Here is an 18,592-nt window from a genome sequence, read left to right as displayed (position 1 = left end):
AAAAATGATCATTCTAGGACCTAACTATGTGTCCCTAACTAGAGTGTGGTCTCGAGCATCCACGGCTGTCAGGAGACCCTCAGGAAACATCTGGGGAGCCAAGGGGAGCACCGCTTCCCAAGCCAGCAAGACAGAGAGGCAGGCAGGGCAGCCAGAGAGCGCGTGGAGGGGTGGGGAGGGGGGCGAGGGGCAGGGCTGGTCTGCGCTGGGACGGAGGCTGCTGGGGTTCGTCTACCTGGGGGGCCGGCGCCGGGGAGGCCTGGCTGTCGGGGGCCTGAGGGCCAAGGCCAGCTCCTTTGGCGACGGGGGTGGTCGGGGCTGGGTCTTGGGCGGGAGGCGGGGCGCTGACTATGACCGAGGCGGGCACGGAGAGGTGGGGGCCCTCTGTGGAGAGGGGCTGCTGGCTCCTCTCCTGCAACGGGCAGCCCACAGCGGGTCAGAGGCCACCCCCACGGACTCAAGGCCTCCACACCCCGACACCCTGTCCCCGCCGATGCTCTGAAGAAGGAGGTGATGGGAACCAGTTGGAGGGCACCCAGAAGCTAGACGCCAAGGTCAGGAGGTTGGGAGCCCCAGGGTCCAGGGAGCGTGACCTGGGGTAGATCAGTCCCCTCGGTCCCGCAAGCTGTCTTCCGGCTCCACCCCAGCGTCCATCTCTCCTGCCCCGTCGGTCTGTCCGTCCGTGTCTCGCCCACTCTCTCGGACCCTTCTCTAACTCTCCAGCAAGAGGGCAGCCCATCTCTCTGTCCCTCCCCTCATCTGTCTGTCTTGGTGTCAGTCAGCTGGGCCCTGTCGCCCCGGGGCCTCCTCCTCGGCGACCTGGGACAGGGGTGGCAGCTCTGGGGGCCCTTCCTGACCCCCGGGCTCCTCCCCACTTGCTGCTTCAACCGCATCTGGTTCCAGGTCCTGGCCCCCTCCTCCACGCAGCCCCCCTTCCCCTGCCCCGGCAGCCCTGGTTACCTGGGGCAGAAACATCTGCAGGGAGTCCTGAGTGAGGACGGCTGTGGGGGCGGCAGAGGGCGGCTGCCCCAGGACAATCTTCTCCGGGCTGGACGCCAGGCCTGGGCTGGGCTGCGGGGTGGGGGCCTGAGCTGGGGCAGCGGCCTGCGGGGTGGGGGCCTGTGGTGGTGGTGGCTGTGGCTGCTGCGGCAGCGGCTGCTGGAGGCCCAGAGGCAGTGGGGTGCTGACCGCGGGGGGCGCCTGGGGCGCCGTCTGCACCGTGAGGACAGGCGCGGCCTCCCCACCAGCAGCGGGGGTGGCGGGCTGCACCAGACCGTCGGGGGTATTGAGCATGGCCACAGCACTGGGGGGCAGGGTGACCCCCTGGAGGACGGTGGTGGCGGCTGGCCCGGCGGCGGCCGGCTGGCTCTGGGTGGGCAAGCTGCCGGCGGCCAGCGACACAGGCATCTGGAAGAGCGCCGGCTGGCCCACCTGGATGGGGGCGGCCGAGAGGATGTGGGCGGCGCTGTGGGCCCCTGAGTGGGGGGCCAGCACGGGGCCCAGGCTCAGCGGGCCCGCCAGGTTCTGGTTGGTGAGGATGGGGTTGGCGATGAGCTGTCCGCCCGCATGGGGGGCCGCGGCCGCCAGGATCTGCCCACCCACGTTGGCCGGCAGGGCCGAGAGCGGCTGGGGGAGCTGGACCGCCGACGTGCCGGGCAGCAGGAACTGGTTCTGGCCCGGCAGCATGTGCTGGGCGGGGATGACGATGCTGCTGCCTTGGTTCAGGAGGTGCACGCTCATGGGCTTGCTCAGGGTCCCGGGGGGCTGCGGGGGGGCCGCCCCCGTGGTGGTGGCTGGAGGCGGCTTGAACACATTGGCCTGCAGGGCGGGCGCCGGGAAGCCCGACAGCACCACGTTCTGGCCGGCCTTGCCCGCCGCCATGAAAGTCAGGTTCTGGGGGGCCTTGGGCTGCTGCGGGAGGCCCCCAGCCTCGCCCTGGATGGTGAGCGTGGCGCCTGCGGGGGCGAACGGCTTGGGGGTCAGTTGGTAGAGCTTGGGGGGCAGCACGCCAGCAGGCTTGGGCTGGATGGGCGTGGGCGTGCGGTGCAGAATGACGTTGGGTGCTTGAACCAGCGGCGATGTGCCCAGGCCAGGGGCTACCGCCAGCTGCTGTCCTGAGGGCGTCCCGCTGGCCGCCGCCGGGGCGGCTCCTGCCCCTCCGAACACTGAGTTCCCGTTGAGTGTGGAGGCCACTGCGGCGGGGAGGTTCTTCTGGAGGACCAGGCCGGCCCCCTGGGGTGAGACGCCGGCCGATGCCAGGGTCACTGGCTCCGAAGGGCCGGCCGCTGAGGCCAGGTAGCCGCTGACGGGCACCTGCTTGGCCAGGAGCTGGGAGGTGGGTGGGTTGAGTGCCATGACGGGCTGGCCCACCACCTGGATGGGGGCCAGGCCGAGTGTGGCCGCTGCAGCACCCCCGGGGCTGCCGTTGGGCAGGCCCTGGAGGCCCGGGATGGGCTGCAGCGTCACGTTGCCCAGGCCCACAGGCTGCAGGAAGGGCTGGACGCTCAAGGCTTTGCTGACCACGTCCTGGGGCGGCACCAGGGCCTGGTGGGTCAGCACGGTGGGCGGGGCCTGCAGCCCCAGCAGGTCGGCGCCCCCGGAGAAGAGCGCCTGGGGTCCCGTGGCCACGGCAGCAGCTCCTCCGGCCCCCGCCGGGCCAGTCCCGCCGTCCGCAGGCTGCAGGGTGGGCAGCTGGAAGGGGCCCAGGTCCAGCTCGGCCTCAGCCTCGAGTGTCTGCTCGGTGATATTGGCCTCTTGGAGGCTCTGCTGGAGGATGTCGCAGGGCTGGTCGGCACCCCCCGCGCCCCCGCCGCCGCCCCCGGCCGCGGGCGAGTCCAGGATGTCATCTTCTAGGAAGTCGAGGTCCACACTGGGGGCCGGCTGGCTGGGCTCCGGGTTCAAGTGGTTGCCAGAGGCTTCTTGCACGTGGAGCTGGAGGCCGGGGAAGGTGGGGGAGGAGAGAGCCCAGGTTAGCAAGGGGCTGGGCCCTGGACACGGCTGAAGCCAAGGGTACCTGGTGTCAGGGCGGCAGGGAGAGAAAGAACCTTCTACAAGAAGTGGCTGGACCTGGGTTTAAATCCCAGCTTCGCCAGGGCTGAGCTGGGCACCCTGGGTCTGGCTTAATCTGGCCTGTTTTCTTCCCCATCTGTGCACATCAGCAGAATGTAACAAAAACCATTTTCTAAACAGCCACACAGCCCCATGATGCTTATCTGCAATTCCAAAACTCCAAAGGCTCTGAAAACCGCAAATGTTTTGAGAACTTTAGGCTGGAAAGCCCTGACCAGAATGCAACTGATGCTCAAGAGGGAAAGGCGTTATTTGGCCATTTAACAGGACTTGCCTTCAGTGTGACCACAGAAAAGTGAGTGTGTTACGTTACACGCAGCACACACGTAAGTCAGCATCGCCTTTCCAGCATCTGAAAAACCCTGGCCCCAACAAGCCTGGCCCCAAAGGTTTTGGATCAAGATCATGGTTCCGTTAAATGCAAGAGCAGCAGCAGCCTTAGTCGGTCCCAAGCGCACTGTGAGTATGAGGTTTCTTGAGTGCTTTCCGGATGGTGATCCAGGTCACGAATGCACAATCAATACATGTATGCATTTTTTAGCAAATATTCCATAAGTAACGAGTACACTAGCAGCATGGAATACCCACTGATAATGGGTCAAAACTGTTGTTAAAAAGATTCTGACTTCATCCCACATGGACGGCTCAGAGCAGTACCTGGCTCCTATCTGGCACCTGAGAAACATCATCTGTCACTGCTGCTGGCATTACTATTACTGTCTAGGTTGTTGCTGTTAGTAACAGCCCAGGGAGGTGGGCACTGCTCCCTCCTCACCCCCTAGACTGGGAGAGGGCCGCCCCGCTGCCAAGCAGGGGGCGGTGCCTGGCCATACAGGCTCCAGCTCAGCCCCCAACCAAAGACCAGGGGGTTCTGAGCTCCTAATTGCTAAATGGCTATAACCAAACGTGCCTCCTAGGATGGTTGTGACATTTAGTGACATCATGCACATGAGGTGCTAAGAACCTGACCAGGGACCTTAGAGGTTAAATTAAGACAGGGCGGTGTGGATAAGAACAACGCATACTCTAACCAATCTATAACTGTAATAACATGAATGTACTATTATTTGCTGGGTTCTGGATTTAGACATGTATATTACGCCGAATCAATTGTTTGGAATGTGTTATTACGGTGGTTGTGAGGAATAAATGAAAACTACCGTAAAGGGTCTAGCATATGATAAGTGTTCTGTAAATGACAGTTACGGTGACAAAGGACGGGGAGGGAGAAGGAACAAGGAGGGGGTGGGGTGGGGTGGGGAGAGAAGAGGGGAGGGGAGAGGCCACAAAAGGGGAAGAGGAGGGAAGGGCCTGGCACGCAGGAGGTGCTCAATAATGTAGACGCCCACTGCATGCTCCTCTTTGGGCTTTGCTCATCATCCCTGCTCTCATTTTCTAGGCGGAGACGGAGGTCTGTACCAGTGGATCCTGTTCCCCAGGTCACCTTCCAGCCACAGCTAAGCCAAGACAGGGCCCCAAGCCCCCCCCAGCCCCCATTCCTCAGGAGCACACCCCCCCATAAAGTCCAGAGCCAGCCTCAGCCTCCATGCCAGCGCTGTAGCAGCTGATCCCCAAGGCCAGGGACCCAGGAACTGCACCTTCCGTCTCTGAGGCACAGCCTGGGGGTGGGGGGGTATCCGGCAGCCTTGGCCTCACCTGCACCCCACTATGCTCTCAGTGACCGCGCCCCACCCCCCCACCTCTGGGGCAAAGTGCCTCAGGGAATGAGTGTGACCCCCTCCAAGCCTCCCCCACTGGCTGCTACCACGGGCGACCTGGGTGATGGCCAGAGCCCACCGTCCTGCCCGCGCCCCTGTGGCCACTTACCCCAGGACCTTCATAGAAGGCACTTTGGGCCTCCCCGGGATTATCCAGGAGGTCATCACTGTCGAGCTGCAACAAGACCCGCCCCCACCCCAGGTCAAAGGTCAGCTGGGCAGTGGGCCGGCCCACACGCTAGCACAAAAACCAATTTTGGGTTACATGGACACAAAGACAAGGTGGGGGGGATGCAGGGGGTGGGGGAGGTTCGAGGGGTACGGGAAACTCCACCTCCAGAAAAGAGGCCCCAAAGAAAGGGGCTTGGCTCCAAGTGTTTAAATCCTAAGGAGCCCCCAGCACTACGTCTGAGGCTCCCCAACACGCCTTCCTGGAACTCTCTAGAACCCTGCCTCCGCATCTTAACCCAAGCAGTGCCCCTGGCCCTTCGCCCTCTGCCTCTTTGGTAACATCCTGCAGGGCCTGTCACATGTGTCACCTCCTCCCAACACGTGTCCGTCTGTCCCTTCCTATGAAAGCAGTCCTTCCTCTGCACGGCCCATCTCCCCGGGTGCCGGACGTGTGAGCTGTTCCCATGTCTGGGAGGGCAGGGACCGGTCTCATTCCAGAAGTTATCATCAATGCCGAGAACAGGCCTCAAGCACCCACTGTCTGTCCACAGTCGAGCCCCCCAGTTTCTAGCTGATCCCCTTCCAGAACCCTAGACTGGTACTGGGTTGGCCAAAAAGTTCATTTGGGTTTTCTCATAACATCTTACAGAAAAACCCAAACCAACTTTTTTTGGCCAATTCAATATATCCAACAGCCGCCCTTGGACTTCTGGGACCTGTCCCAAACTCCCAGTCTCAGGGGAACGGTAAAACCCATTCAGTTGCTCAGGTCAAGTCCAGGAGGCAGTCTGGACACTTCTTCCTCACCATCTAATCAACCCTCAAGTCAAGTGACGCTGCCTTCCAGACCCACCCCAAAGTCAGCTCCTGGCACCTCCTCCACCGCCTGCCTTGGGGCCCGGGCCGCCGTCCTCCCACTGCACTTGCCTCTGCTCCGCAAGTTATTCCATACATCCCCTTGAGGAGTGGAGCTCTTCCCCCCCCCCCCCCCCCCGAGAGTGTGGGTGGGCATGGTGACTTGCTTCCAGCGAAGGCAGTGTGACTTCGGAGACTAGGTCATAAGAGGCACTCAGCTTCCTCCTGGCTCTCCCCTGAGTCCCTCGCTTGGCAAACCAGTTGCCACGTCACGAGGACACCCAAGTAATCCTCTGGAGAGGCCCACGTGGAGGAGCTGAGGCCTCCAGACAACGGTCACAGGGGTGAGCCACTGTGGAAGCAGGCCCCCCAGCCCCTGGCAAGCCCTCAGACGACAATGGCTCCAACCAACATCCTGAACGCTACTCAGGGGAGACCCCAAGCCAGACACCCTGCTAGACCGCTCCCCCATTCCCAACCCCCAGAAACTGAGAGCACTAACAAATGTTATTAGAAGTCATGAGAAGCCACAGCGTGCTGGGGTAACTTGTTATGCAGCCCTGGATAACTGATACGACCCCTCATGGCTCAACCGATGTCCCCTCTTCCCCGCTTTGTTCCATTCTCTGGAGTGCAAACAGAATATGCCATGTGGCTGCTTAATAACCTGTCAGAGCTGCCTGTCACATTCAGAATAAAGTCCAAACTCCTCAGCCAAGCTCCTCTAGGCTTTGCATGACCTGGTGGGTTTTGTCCACTCCAGTCTCACCACCTACTAGTTTCCCTTTCATCCTGGCCCCACTGGCCTTCTTTCTGTTCCTGGAACGTGTCAGACTTTCCTACCTTCCCACCTGCTCTTCCCCTGGTCAGAGCACAGTGGGTACCTCCCTTTGATCCTTCAAGTTCACCCTCAATGTCACCCCTCAGCCCGCTGCAGCTAAAGGAGCCCCTGCCCTCGCGCCCCCCACTTCCCATTCATTTTCTTCAGATCCTCTTTTGTGGTGCAAAAGTGATGTTACTATTTCTCATGCTGCCCGGCGTGGTGCTTTCCACTACTGCCCTTATTAATTACTGGTTGCTTGTTTACCAAGGAAATGTGTATGGTGTGAGGACAGGGATTTGCTGTCTCTTTCCCCCTTCGCCATGACCTTGGGGCCTGGTTCCTGGAAGGCAAATGTCTACTCAATGTGGGTGGGAGGGGGGGCTTGACTCACAGCTCTCCGCTGGCCTGGGGGATGCCTCACCCTGCCCAGCACTCACCTTCTCGGATCCATGTAAGAAGTCATTGAGGGCCTGAGGGTCACTGCAAGAGAGAAGGGGAGAGACACTTGAGGAGATGAGGGACAGGGAGGGGAGGGAGAGCGAGGCGGGGAGCCGGGGACGGGAAGCCCACTACTCACCAAATCACGTCTAGTAAGCATCTCCCATCCTCATCATCCATCGCCACTGGACGGGGCGGGGCGGGGCGGGAAGAGGGCGACAGGTTAGACGGCAGCGGTGGGCCAGGACCCTCCCCTGGGGGCCCAGACCCTTGGAGTCTATGGGCATGGGAGGGGGCAGGGGGCGGGATAGCAGCCCTCCCCGCCAGCAGCTCTGACCAGAGAGACACGGCTGCCTTTTCCTCCTCCCTCTGTTACCCCAGCATCCGGTGAGGACGATGACGTCAGTCCTGACTAAGTGAGCCCTGATCACGTGCGGGCCCGTGCTGAGTGCTTCACACACGCTAACGCGATTAATCCCCAGGGAGTCCCTCGAGGTGGGTCCTGCCGCCCCCCAGCTTTGCAGAGGAGTTAATGCAAGAGCAGAGGCTGTGGCTCTCCGTCTCCTGGCTAACAGGGCCAGAGGTCTGGCCCCCGGGCCTGTGTTCTGCCTCCTGGGGGCACGGCTGGCCCAGGGCAGGCGTGGAGGGGCCCAGGTTCTGGGTCCCCGCGGAAGACACACGCAGCGCGGTTCTCAAGGAGGGAAAGAGACGGAGGAGGACCCAGAGGGTGGGCGCTCGGCGTCAGAGCAGCCGCTGGAGCCGGGCTGAGCCCGTCAGAGTGATGAGGATGAGGACGGCTAACATTTGGCCCATGCTTACCACGGGCTCTCCAGGCACTGTCCCAAGTGTTTCACTAATAATGTTAGCTTGTTCAGTCCCCACGGGGAAGGGTGCTCTGTGTCCGCCCCATTTTATAGCGAGAAAACTGAAGTTCTCGTGTTTGCCCACCCACCCACCCCCACCTCACCTAACCTCCCATTGCTCTAAACATCCCACCAGGCTTCCAAGCACCCATCTCGCCAAACTTCCGCCTCATGGTCCATCTCTCCTGTCTTCCAAATGCCAACTGATCCATCCTTCCATCTGCCCACACATCCTTCCCTCCCAGCGATGCAGACAGGACACGAGAAATCACACACAACCCCAGCGCACAGCCATGGACTTCTTAGCCTCTTTTTTTGTGGGGGGAGGGACAGCAGGGGTGGTCATGAATTCACTGAGGAGGTGGTGACTGTCACGGATCTACCCCTTCCTCCACCTCAAATCACATAAAATCTCACTTGTGCCCTCAGCTGGGTCACGATCCCTCACCCCGACAGCATCCTCTGAACTTCCCAATCACCACCCCAACCCCTCATAACCTCAACGGCTTTGTGACACAGCCTTGGGAGGAACCCCACATCGCTAGTTCAGGGTCTTCTCTGAACTGTGCCTTGGAGGGTCTGATGAAAGCAAAAAGACCCTCTGGCCAGAAACACGCATGTGGGCCAGAAATGTTACACATACTTCTCCATGGGACATGCACAAACGTATGCACACACGTACACACTTCACGGGCCTGGGGTTACAAGGCCAGTCTAGAACAGAAACACCCATCTTCAGGGCCTCACATGCCAATCACCCTCCCCTCTAGAGCTGGCCCTGGGCACCGACCCCAGAGAGGCCCTTCCCTTCCAAGACTCTGGCTGCACTGGGCTTCATATCCCCGCCCCCACCCACGTTTCCTTCTTCCCGTGTCACCAGCTCCGCGGCCGATGAGCCCCTGCCCTTCCCCACCAGTTCACAGTGGGCAAGGCCTGGCCAGGGAGCAACCTGGCGAGATCTGCAGAGCACGTGGAGAAGAGGGGGATGTGGGAGGGGGATCCCGCCTCGCCTGCAGATGGTGAGGAGGCAGGCGGATGGCCTGAATGACCCCGGGGCCCCAGGCTGGAAAGGGTGGGGCTGAGGGTTGTGGGTAAGTCAGGGAGGGACCGTCCCGTCCAGGCAGGTGGATGGAGGAGGTGGGGGACCACAGCCCCTCCAGGAATGAGCTGACGCTTGGCTGGTTACCTGCGCTACAAACGAATCATGAAGGGAAGGAGGGGGTGTCCACTCCAGGTCTACGCGGGGCCCCCAGCTGGGGACTTGGGGAGTGTCCTTTCGGGGGCCAGCTGTGGAGAGAGAGGGAGAGAGAGGCTGTGAGTGGGACTGTCAGGGAAAAAGAGAAAGATGTAACCAGAGAGAGGAGAGGTTAAACCCAAGTGTACAACCACAGGAAACAGCACTGTACGCGATCACATACATGGTAAGTGCAGACAACACCATCTCTACCTGCATTGTGTATGTACATATACACACATCACACAATAGCATACAACACCATACGGCATAATCCGCCGGCACTCCTGAGCCATCGGCCCTGAGGAAACACAGGGTTGGCTTCCTGCCAGCCTCTGGCCCCATTCTCATCAACCCAGCAACACACTACCTTGGTTTATGTGTGTTTCTGTTTAAAGACACCTTGTTGAATATAAATCGGCGATTCGCTCACACTGAGCTTGTGGCCAACAGCGCTGTAACTCAGGTTCATCTCCCACACGTGCTTCCTCCATAGAGCTCACTGCAGCCTTCCTGGGCTTACGAGCACTGGGTGGCCTTCCACCTCTGTGCGGGAGGGGCCGTGTTTCACAGCAAAACCACTCACAAAAAGCACAGAAGCGCAAACCACAGGGCCCTACGGAGGATGCTTGTTGACAGCTGAACTGAGAAGGCAGAGGGTCACTGTGTTCCACCTCCGCTGGGGGGTGTGCACTGGGAGACTCGAACACTTCACGACTCTGCACGTGACTGGGAAAGCCCCACACCGATCTGAGGGTTATTGATGTCAGCGGGTGGGCGGACTCGCAAATATGGAATCCACAAACACCGAGCGTTGACCTGACGTGATGATGGTGATGATAGCTGCTGGTTTTAAGTACTCTGCGTGTTTCGCCTGTGTCACCATCCTTGAATCGCGACGAGGCGGGTGCTCTGTGTAGCCCCATTCTGCAGATGAGGATGGCGAGGCTCCAAATGGTGAGCCATACGCCACCCCCCAGATGCCTCCAGTGGTCAGTGGCCAGGCTGGGATCTGAGCCAAAGCAGGCTGACTGCAGAGTCCCCGCCCTTAACCACAATCCCACAGACGGCCCTCTCATCCTGCTGTTTCTCTTCAAAATGTGAAGCAAACATGGCCACAGCGTCAAGATAAGACAGAGGTGAGTGACAAGCCTTTGTTAGCATTTTGTGAATGCCTGGGATAGCTCAGATCCAAAGACGCGATAAGGGCGAGTGGATGGAAGAGAGAGGAGGGATGGGAGTTGCTGCTCCTTTTGAGAGCCCCAGACCCCCAGAAAGGTCTACAAGGCCTCTGCCACAGAAACATGGAGTCCTGGCCCATCCAGGCTCCAGGGGCACTGCCCTGGCCCGGAAGAAATCCCAAGCGCCCGCAGCGGCCTCATGAGAGCTGCCAGCTCCACGTGGGTCCCCCCCACCCCTCCTCCCTGCCCCGAGCTTCGGGTGTGGCCCAAGTTCTGTAAACCTCGGACCAGAAGGAGAGCCAGGAGGCGGGTGTTTCCTGAACGGAGCTCTCCAAGTGGGATCTGCGGGTGAATGTCCAGCAGGAGGCACCAGGCTGTGAGAATCTGTCATCCCTGCGTTTTCATTCTGATGGTGACAGTTGCGCAATGGGTGAGGGGGGCTTTCCGGGGAGAGGACAGATCCTGCACTGCGATGCGGAGTCAGTTATATGGGGTTTAAAAATTCACAGCTCAGGGCTTCCCTGGCGGCCCAGTGGTAAAGAACCCGCAGGCTGATGCAGAAGACGCGGGTCCTGCATAGGGGATAGGAGATCCCCTATCCATGAAAACCCAGCATTCCCCTGCGACTACTGAGCCTGGGCTCTAGAGACCTCGAGCTGCAACAACTGAAGCTTTCTCGAGAGCCCGTGCTCCGTAACAAGAGAAGCTCCTGCAATGAGAAGCCCACACATCGCAACTAGAGAATAGTCCCCGGCAGCAACGAAGACCCAGCGAAGGAAGGAAAGAAAAGAAAGAAAGAATGGATTCTAGGTGTGTAACAATGGCATTGCATTCTTTTTTTTTTTTTTCCTTTAGAGTCCTTACCTTTCAGAAATACATCATAAAATATGTAGAGGTGACATGATAAAACGACTGTGATTAACTGCAGAATAACCCAGTTGTGTGAGTTCAGAGGCATATTGTCCTATGCGGTTCAAAACAGTATCCACTTAGCCATGCATGACTAGCCATGCATGACTACGTACATTTAAGTTCAAGCTGATGAAATGAAATCATGGCAAAGGAATGGAGTAGGTATTTGTCCCAAGACAACATACAAATGGCCATAAACACACAAAAAGATGATCACCACCACCAATCATTAGGGTGATGCTATTGAAACCACAGATGCTGCCTCACTCCTATTAAAAGGTGACTAGCAAAAATTCATGGAGAAGGCAATGGCAACCCACTCCAGTACTCTTGCCTGGAAAATCCCATGGACAGAGGAGCCTGGTAGGCTGCAGTCAGTCCACGGGGTCGCTGAGAGTCGGGCACAACTAAGCGTCTTTACTTTCACTTTTCACTTTCATGCTTTGGAGAAGGTAATGGCAACCCACTCCAGTGTTGCCTGGAGAATCCCAGGGACAGGGGAGCCTGCTGGGTTGCAGTCTATGGGGCCTCACAGAGTCGGATATGACTGAAGCGATTTAGCAGCAGCAGCAAAAATTCAAAAATTAACAAGTGTCGCTGAGGACCTGGAGAAACTGGAACCCTTGTGCCCTGTTGGTGGGAACGTAAAATGATGCAGCTGCTGTGGAAAACACTTCGGTGGTTCCTCAAAAAATTAAAAATAGAATTAGCATATGACCCAGCATGTCCACTTCTGAATATATATAACACAAAAGAATTGAAAGTGGGGTCTGGAAGGGCATATTTATACAGCCCTGTTCACAGCAGCATGATTCACAAGAGCCAAGAGGTACAACCACCTAGGTGTCCGCCAACAGATGAATGGATAAGCCAATCCTGGTATCTGTGTACAACAGAGCTATCATTCGGAGGAGAAAGGCTGAAGGGATGGCATGGATGACTTTGTGCCAAGTGAAGTCAGCCAGTGACAAAAAGACAAGGATACCATCTTATTCCACTCATGATGGAGAGACAGGAAGTAGAATGCAGTTTGCCAGGGATTAGGGGGTGGGGTGGAGAGAAACGAGGAATTACTGTTTAGTGGGTGTGCAGTTTCAGTTCTGCAAGATGCAGCAGGTCTGAGAGAAGGATGGGGGAGACGGCTACACCACTAGGCACATGGACTTAATGTCGCTGATTCGTACACTTAGACATGGCTGCGATGGCCAGTTTTGTTATGTGTGTTTTAACCACAATAAACAGATGGAAAAAAGAGGGGACAATCAGAAATATGCAAGTTTTCAATAAAACAGAGTCACATTAAAAGTGTGAAGGAAATTCAAGTACCAAGTTCACAGTCACCCCCGCCACATTTCATGGGCTCGACTGCCACACGTGGCTGGTGGCTACCACGAGGAACAGCACAGATCTAGAACATTCCCGTGGTGGCAGGAAGCCCCCTTGGACAGGGCTGGTCTGTCAGAGTGGTGGAAAACTGAAGACTGGTAAAGCATTGGTTGATGCAGTTCAAATTTTACTATTCTCTCTGCTTTGTGCACATTTGCAATTGTCCACAATGAAAAATTTTTACTTTGAAAATACTTGAGCATCAAAAATCATACGAGTTTCTGACTGTTTACTGTCTGTCTCCCCTACAAAAATGTCAACCCTCCACCTACAGGGATTTTTTGTCTGTTTTGTTCCTTGTGGGACGCTCAGAGTCCACACAGCACATGGCACATGGAAGGAGCTCACTAAATATTTGTGGGATGAATGAATGAATTTTAAGGGAGGGTTAAAACAAACTCATTCATTCATTTAAAGAGCAGCCTGGTGAAAAGGGCATTTACTCATTGTCCATTCTGTGTGAGGATCCGGAAATGAGCAATGAGATCCTCCAGCCCTTGACCTTGGGGAAGATGATGCTTAGTGGTTCTTAACCAGGGATGACACTAGATGCCCAATGTCACACACATACTCAAAAGCTTTAAAGAAAAAAAAGACTGGGAAACTGGGGCAGGGGACACACAATTAGCATGCAAAGCTGAGACCCCAAAATATCCACATGAGAGGACGTCTTCCGCCCCTGCAGAGCAGAAGTTTGGAAAGCCACTGCATGGTTCTGCTCAAGTCCCAGTATGATGCGGACACACGGATAGGGTCACAGCCAACCCTCGAAGCTTGGACACATGAGCGAGAGAGGAGCATTTTGCAGCTGTCAGCCACTGAGATCTGGGGCTCACTTGTTACTCCATATCACTCAGTCGAAGCTGACTGATACACCTTGGAAGAGCACCCCCCTACCTCAGTGCTTCCTCAGCATCAAGCCTTGTGTTAACTCCATATTGACTCCTCTCAGTCTCCAGGGAGATGGGAGGAACGTTTCCCATTTCATAGTGCAGGAAACTGAGGCTCACAGGGGTCAGGACACTTGCCCCAAATCACAGACCAGACTCTGAACCCAGGCCCTGTGATTCCGAAGAATCTCATTCTCCAGCACCAGGCTATAAAAAGCATGAGAAGCCAGGCCTGCAAAACCACAACCAGCTCAAGAGAACAGCCATGACGCAACAATGACAAAGTGTCCTTCCAGAAAATTGTGTGAATTCCTCCAGCATTTGGAATGCCTTCGGAGTTTTGCGTTGTCATCAGGAGTTGTGCTGAAGCCAGGGTGCTGAGCAGGACACAGAATTCAAAGTCCCCATGAAGCTCCATAAACAGGCTTATTTTAATTTCCTGATAGGAATGCTACTAACCCTCAGGTTATTTGCAAGTCATAAAAAAGAGTCAATGGAACCCTATCATTTGCTGATGGGAAGTGACAGGCAGAGAAGAGGATATGGCAAAGTCTAGCTGTTGCTTTTCCAAACACCATTTCCCCAGCCCTCCTTGTCTTGCTCATAGAAGCCCAGTCTCGGGGTAACACTTGCCAACTGCAAGATGTAAACAAAGGCTGTTCTGAGTCAGTCTTTTTCAAACTACGGGTCACGCCTTTGAGGGTTGTGAAATCAAATTAGCAGGTTGTGACCAGGGATTTCTTTTAAGTCAGAGTATAGGATCAAATGGCATGGGATAGAATAGAAAATATTAAAAGGCATCACACAGGGTTTCAATGGACACTGGTTTCAATTATGTGTGTATGTGTGTGTACATATTTCCTACTGTAGGTTGTGGCCAAAACAGCTACTATCCTTTTATCAGACATTCACTTTCCAAGGCTTCCTTGCAGCCAGAGTAGCCACAGTTTTGCAAATAAGTAAAAAGCAAAGTGTATAAAATTGGGTTCTGCTCAATGAGTATTTCAGGGAAGACAGAGAGAATTTGAGAAAGTTTTTCATCCAGAATATAAAGATAGATCTTCTCTAGGGAGAAAGTCATTTCTCATTTTGAATATAGTTGAGAAGACTGGAGCTGTGGCAGCCATTTTGCTGCCATGAGGCAATAAACCTGAGGCTGATAAGCCTACCTGTAGAGAAAAACTGATGAGAGGAGAGAAAAAGACTAGGTTTTTAAAAACTCCTTATGGCTTGCCTGCCTCTAGACTTCTTAATCCTTACAGTTTAATCCACTATTAAGTTTCCATTGTTTGCAGTTAAACAGAACCTGACACAAATGAGTTAGAACTTCTAGATATCTTTGCAACCCATCACAAGGACTCTTGCAGCCTTCCATGAGTCAAGGACTGTACTCTGAATCCACTGAGAAGAGAGGCCCAGCAAAATGAGAGAGAGCTGATGGTAAGGGGACCTGAAAAAAAAAAAGCAGACTACTGTGGTTGACTGCAAAAGCAGCCAGAAACTTTTCTCCTCCTGATCGCGTCAGGGCCTCCTATCAAGAGATGAAGTCTATTAACCAACTCTTGAACTTGGGTTGGCCTTTTGACTTGCCTTGGCCAACAGGATGTAGGGGAAGTGACGGTGTGTGTTTCTGAGCCTATTCTTTGCCCAGCTGACATGGAAAGAAGTCCAGGTTAGCCTTCTGGAGGACAAGAGACAAATGCCATTACCGCCATCATTCCAGTTCACAGGCAGCCAAGCCCTTGAAGCAGAACCACCTAGCTGACCTACAGCTGGCCACACTGAAGTCAGAGAGAAGTAACTAGGGGTGCCCAGGCCAACTTCCAACCATTAGGATCACGATTTTGTTTTGACCTACTGTGGCATATTGTGTTTTTCAAAGATGCCTGCAGTAATGTCTCCAATCCCCCATGATCTTCCACGGTGCAACCTTGCTAGTCCCCTTGAATTAAGCAAAGTTTGTGACTACTTCAACCGGGACAGTGAAACAGAAGCACCACTATGTGACTTCTTAAAGCCAATTCAGTTTCTGCTGTGCCCATCAGGACATTTACCCTAGAAGCCCTAAGCCACGTTCATAGAATTCTGGCCACTTTGAGGCCACAATGCTATGGGGAGGCCTAAGCTAGGTGCACAGAAAGACCACAAGTAGGTGCTCTGGTTGATAGTCGTATTTCCCAGTCATCCCAGCCCAGATGATAAGCATGTGTGTGAATGAGCCTTCAGCCCCTAGCCTTTAAGTTTTCTCAGCTAAGAACTCAGACGTCTTGGAGCAGAGACTCACTATGTCAAATTCCTGGCCCATAAAACTCATGTGCACAATACAATTTTTCCCTTAAGCTTTGGGATCATTTGTTAAACAGCACTAACAACCTCTCAATGCTGGGGGTTGTTTGTTATGTGGCAGCAGCTAACTGATACAGCCCTCTCTAGAGACAAAGGACCAGCGATGACCTCACACCTCTGACTCACCCAAGTCTTATCCATTCTGCCTCCCAAATCTCTCCACTTTTTATCCTCCTTTCCAAGACCACTATTCCTGCCAAGATCTAAGTCTCATTGTCTCTCTTCTCATCTATCCCTCCAACCAGCCTGCTTTAACATGCAGGGTAACAACTGGCTACTCTGTTTTTTAAATATTCAAGCACTTCCTTACTGGTTGGTAACTAAATGCTGCCCCAATCCCCAGAACCTCGCCTGCCCTCGATACCCCCACGATCCAGCACAGCCGGGAGCCTGCAGGTCCCTCCCTTGGACCATGCTGGACACTGCCTAACTGGTATCCATGCTGCTTGTCATGAATTTTAAATATCACCACTGCTGCATCCAGCCATTCACCCACTGATGGGCAAGGGTCACTCAGTCCCTCCTGTATTCCTGGTCCGGGCTGGGTGCTGAGATACAGTTGTGGGCAAACAGAGATATACCTTCACAGAGGTAAGGCCACAGGTAAAGATGCCAATGAAACTACACAGAGATGACCATATAATGCCCACCTCCTACTACTAGCTAGGGTCTCACTGGCCTCTGCTCACGCACGTCAGCCCCCATCTCATCGGCCACCAGCCCAACCTGCCCAACCGCAAGACCAACCCCAGGCTAAGGAAACGTGCTCAGCTAGCTGGAGTCCGGAAGTCCGGGCGTTTGAGGTGGCGCGGGGCTGTGCCCTCCGCCCTTGGTCACCACCACTTCCTGCTTTGTCGGCTCTTCGTCACCATGACCAGAGGTTTGCCCAGGGCTCACCAAGGGCCAGGTGCTGTCCTCAGTGCTCCAGCCTACCTCATTTCAGTCTCGACAACAATCCTACACAGCAGGTGCCCGTATTCTCGTACCCATTTCACAGCTGAGGAAACTGAGGCTGCAAAAAGGATTAGGTAACTTGCCCAAGGTTCGCCCAGGTAGCAGGATGGCAGAGCTGGGATTCGAATCCTGGCTGACGGGCTCCCGAGATCATGGGAACTACACAGAGGTGGCTGCCTGGCTGGCTATCCCCTATCCACCCTGCCATGGGTGGACTTCCCGCAATGTCTTCATAGGCCCCCCCACCCTCCTCCAGGCACCCACTCAGGTGCTCTTCCCCGACACTTCCCTGAAATGCCACACAGAAGTCATAGCACTTTCCCCACACCTGGGTCACACACACAGATGGGGTGATTCCCCGACGGGCTTTCCACGGTGGACTCAACAAACCATAATGCTGAGAAGTCATGCTCTCAGGATACATTTTTTTTTTTTTTGACCATGCCACACAGCTTGTAAGATGTTTTAGTTCCCCGATCTGGGATGGAACCCAGGCCCTCGGCAGGAAGAGTGCAAGAGTCCTAATCACTGAACCACCAGAGAATTCCCTCAGGATGCATTTCTAAGGCATCTGCAGTGTACTGAATGGTGGTCCCCCGAAAAAGATATGTCCATGACCTCAAATCTCTGAAGGTGGCCCTCTTGATCTGGGAAGAAAAGGCTCTTTGCTTCTGTAACTAAGTGAAGGATCTCAAGATGAGATCATCCTAAATTATCTATGAGCCCTGAATCCAACAACCAAAGATTTTTTTTTTTTTTTGGCTACGTCACACAGCATTCAGGATCTTAGTTCCCTAACCTGGGACCGAACCTGTATCCCCTGCCGTGGAAGCATAGAGTCCTAATCACTGACCCTTTAGGGAATTCCTGACCAGTGACCTTTTAACAGACAGAAGATACAAAAAGAGAATGTCACATGAAGGTGGGCGTAGAGATTAGTGAAGCAGCCTCAAGCCTCAGACCACCCGGAGCCACCAGAAACAGGCAAAGACAAAGAAGGATTCTTCCCCAGGGCCTTAAGAGAGAGCACGACTCTGCCCTGATAGTCCTGCCAATACCTTGATTTTGAACATCTGCCCTCCAGAACTGTGAGAATAAATTTCTGTTATTCTAACTTGTTGGACTGTGAGGAGAGCTGAGCGCCGAAAAATTGATGCTTTTGAACTGTGATTTTGGAGAAGACTCTTGAGAGTCCCTTGGACTGCAAGGAGATTCAACCAGTCCATCCTAAAGGAGATCAGTCCTGGGTGTTCATTGGAAGGACTGATGTTGAAGCTGAAACTCCAATACTTTGGCCACCTCATGCAAAGAATTGACTCATTGGAAAAGACCCTGATGCTGGGAGGGGTTGGGGGCAGGAGGAGAACGGGACGACAGAGGATGAGATGGCTGGATGGCATCACCAACTCGATGGGCATGAGTTTGAGTAAACTCCGGGAGTTGGTGATGGACAGGGAGGCCTGGCGTGCTGTGATTCATGGGGTCGCAAAGAGCTGGACACAACTGAGACAATGAACTGAACTTGTTATAAGATAGATGCTTGTCATCTGTATAGGTATAGGATATATATATATATATATACACCAACCAGCATGTACAGTTGGCACAGGTTGTTCACTGCACAAAGGAATCCAGTATGGGTACGAGTGGGGCCTGAAATCCAGCTGAGGCTCTGCTCACAGCAGTGAGACTCAGAAAAGAGCTACATCCACACTTGGAGAAAGGACTCACTTTTCCTAATTCACTCAAGGG

The 18,592-nt window shown here is 55.0% G+C and overlaps 1 protein-coding gene across 3 annotated transcripts in view; it reads right to left on the bottom strand.

Annotated features, from left to right (window-relative positions):
- The window catches only part of BICRA (BRD4 interacting chromatin remodeling complex associated protein), a 74,169-nt gene that overhangs the window by 14,432 nt on the left and 41,145 nt on the right, over positions 1 to 18,592 (bottom strand). For all 3 annotated transcript variants that reach the window (XM_065926403.1, XM_065926402.1, XM_065926404.1), the window contains exons 2-7: positions 9,124 to 9,224; positions 7,214 to 7,259; positions 7,074 to 7,116; positions 4,897 to 4,962; positions 961 to 2,931; positions 236 to 412 (exon numbers count right to left, since the gene is read on the bottom strand). In XM_065926403.1, coding sequence (XP_065782475.1) covers positions 236 to 412; positions 961 to 2,931; positions 4,897 to 4,962; positions 7,074 to 7,116; positions 7,214 to 7,254 — 2,298 coding nt within the window. In that variant the 5' untranslated portion in view covers positions 7,255 to 7,259; positions 9,124 to 9,224. The remainder of the gene's footprint in view (positions 1 to 235; positions 413 to 960; positions 2,932 to 4,896; positions 4,963 to 7,073; positions 7,117 to 7,213; positions 7,260 to 9,123; positions 9,225 to 18,592) is intronic.

Source organism: Muntiacus reevesi, chromosome 2 (assembly GCF_963930625.1).
Source record: "Muntiacus reevesi chromosome 2, mMunRee1.1, whole genome shotgun sequence".
Lineage (NCBI taxonomy): Eukaryota > Metazoa > Chordata > Mammalia > Artiodactyla > Cervidae > Muntiacus > Muntiacus reevesi.
Note: the sequence above shows the minus strand (reverse complement) of the source record. Positions and strands in the feature narration are given on the sequence as shown.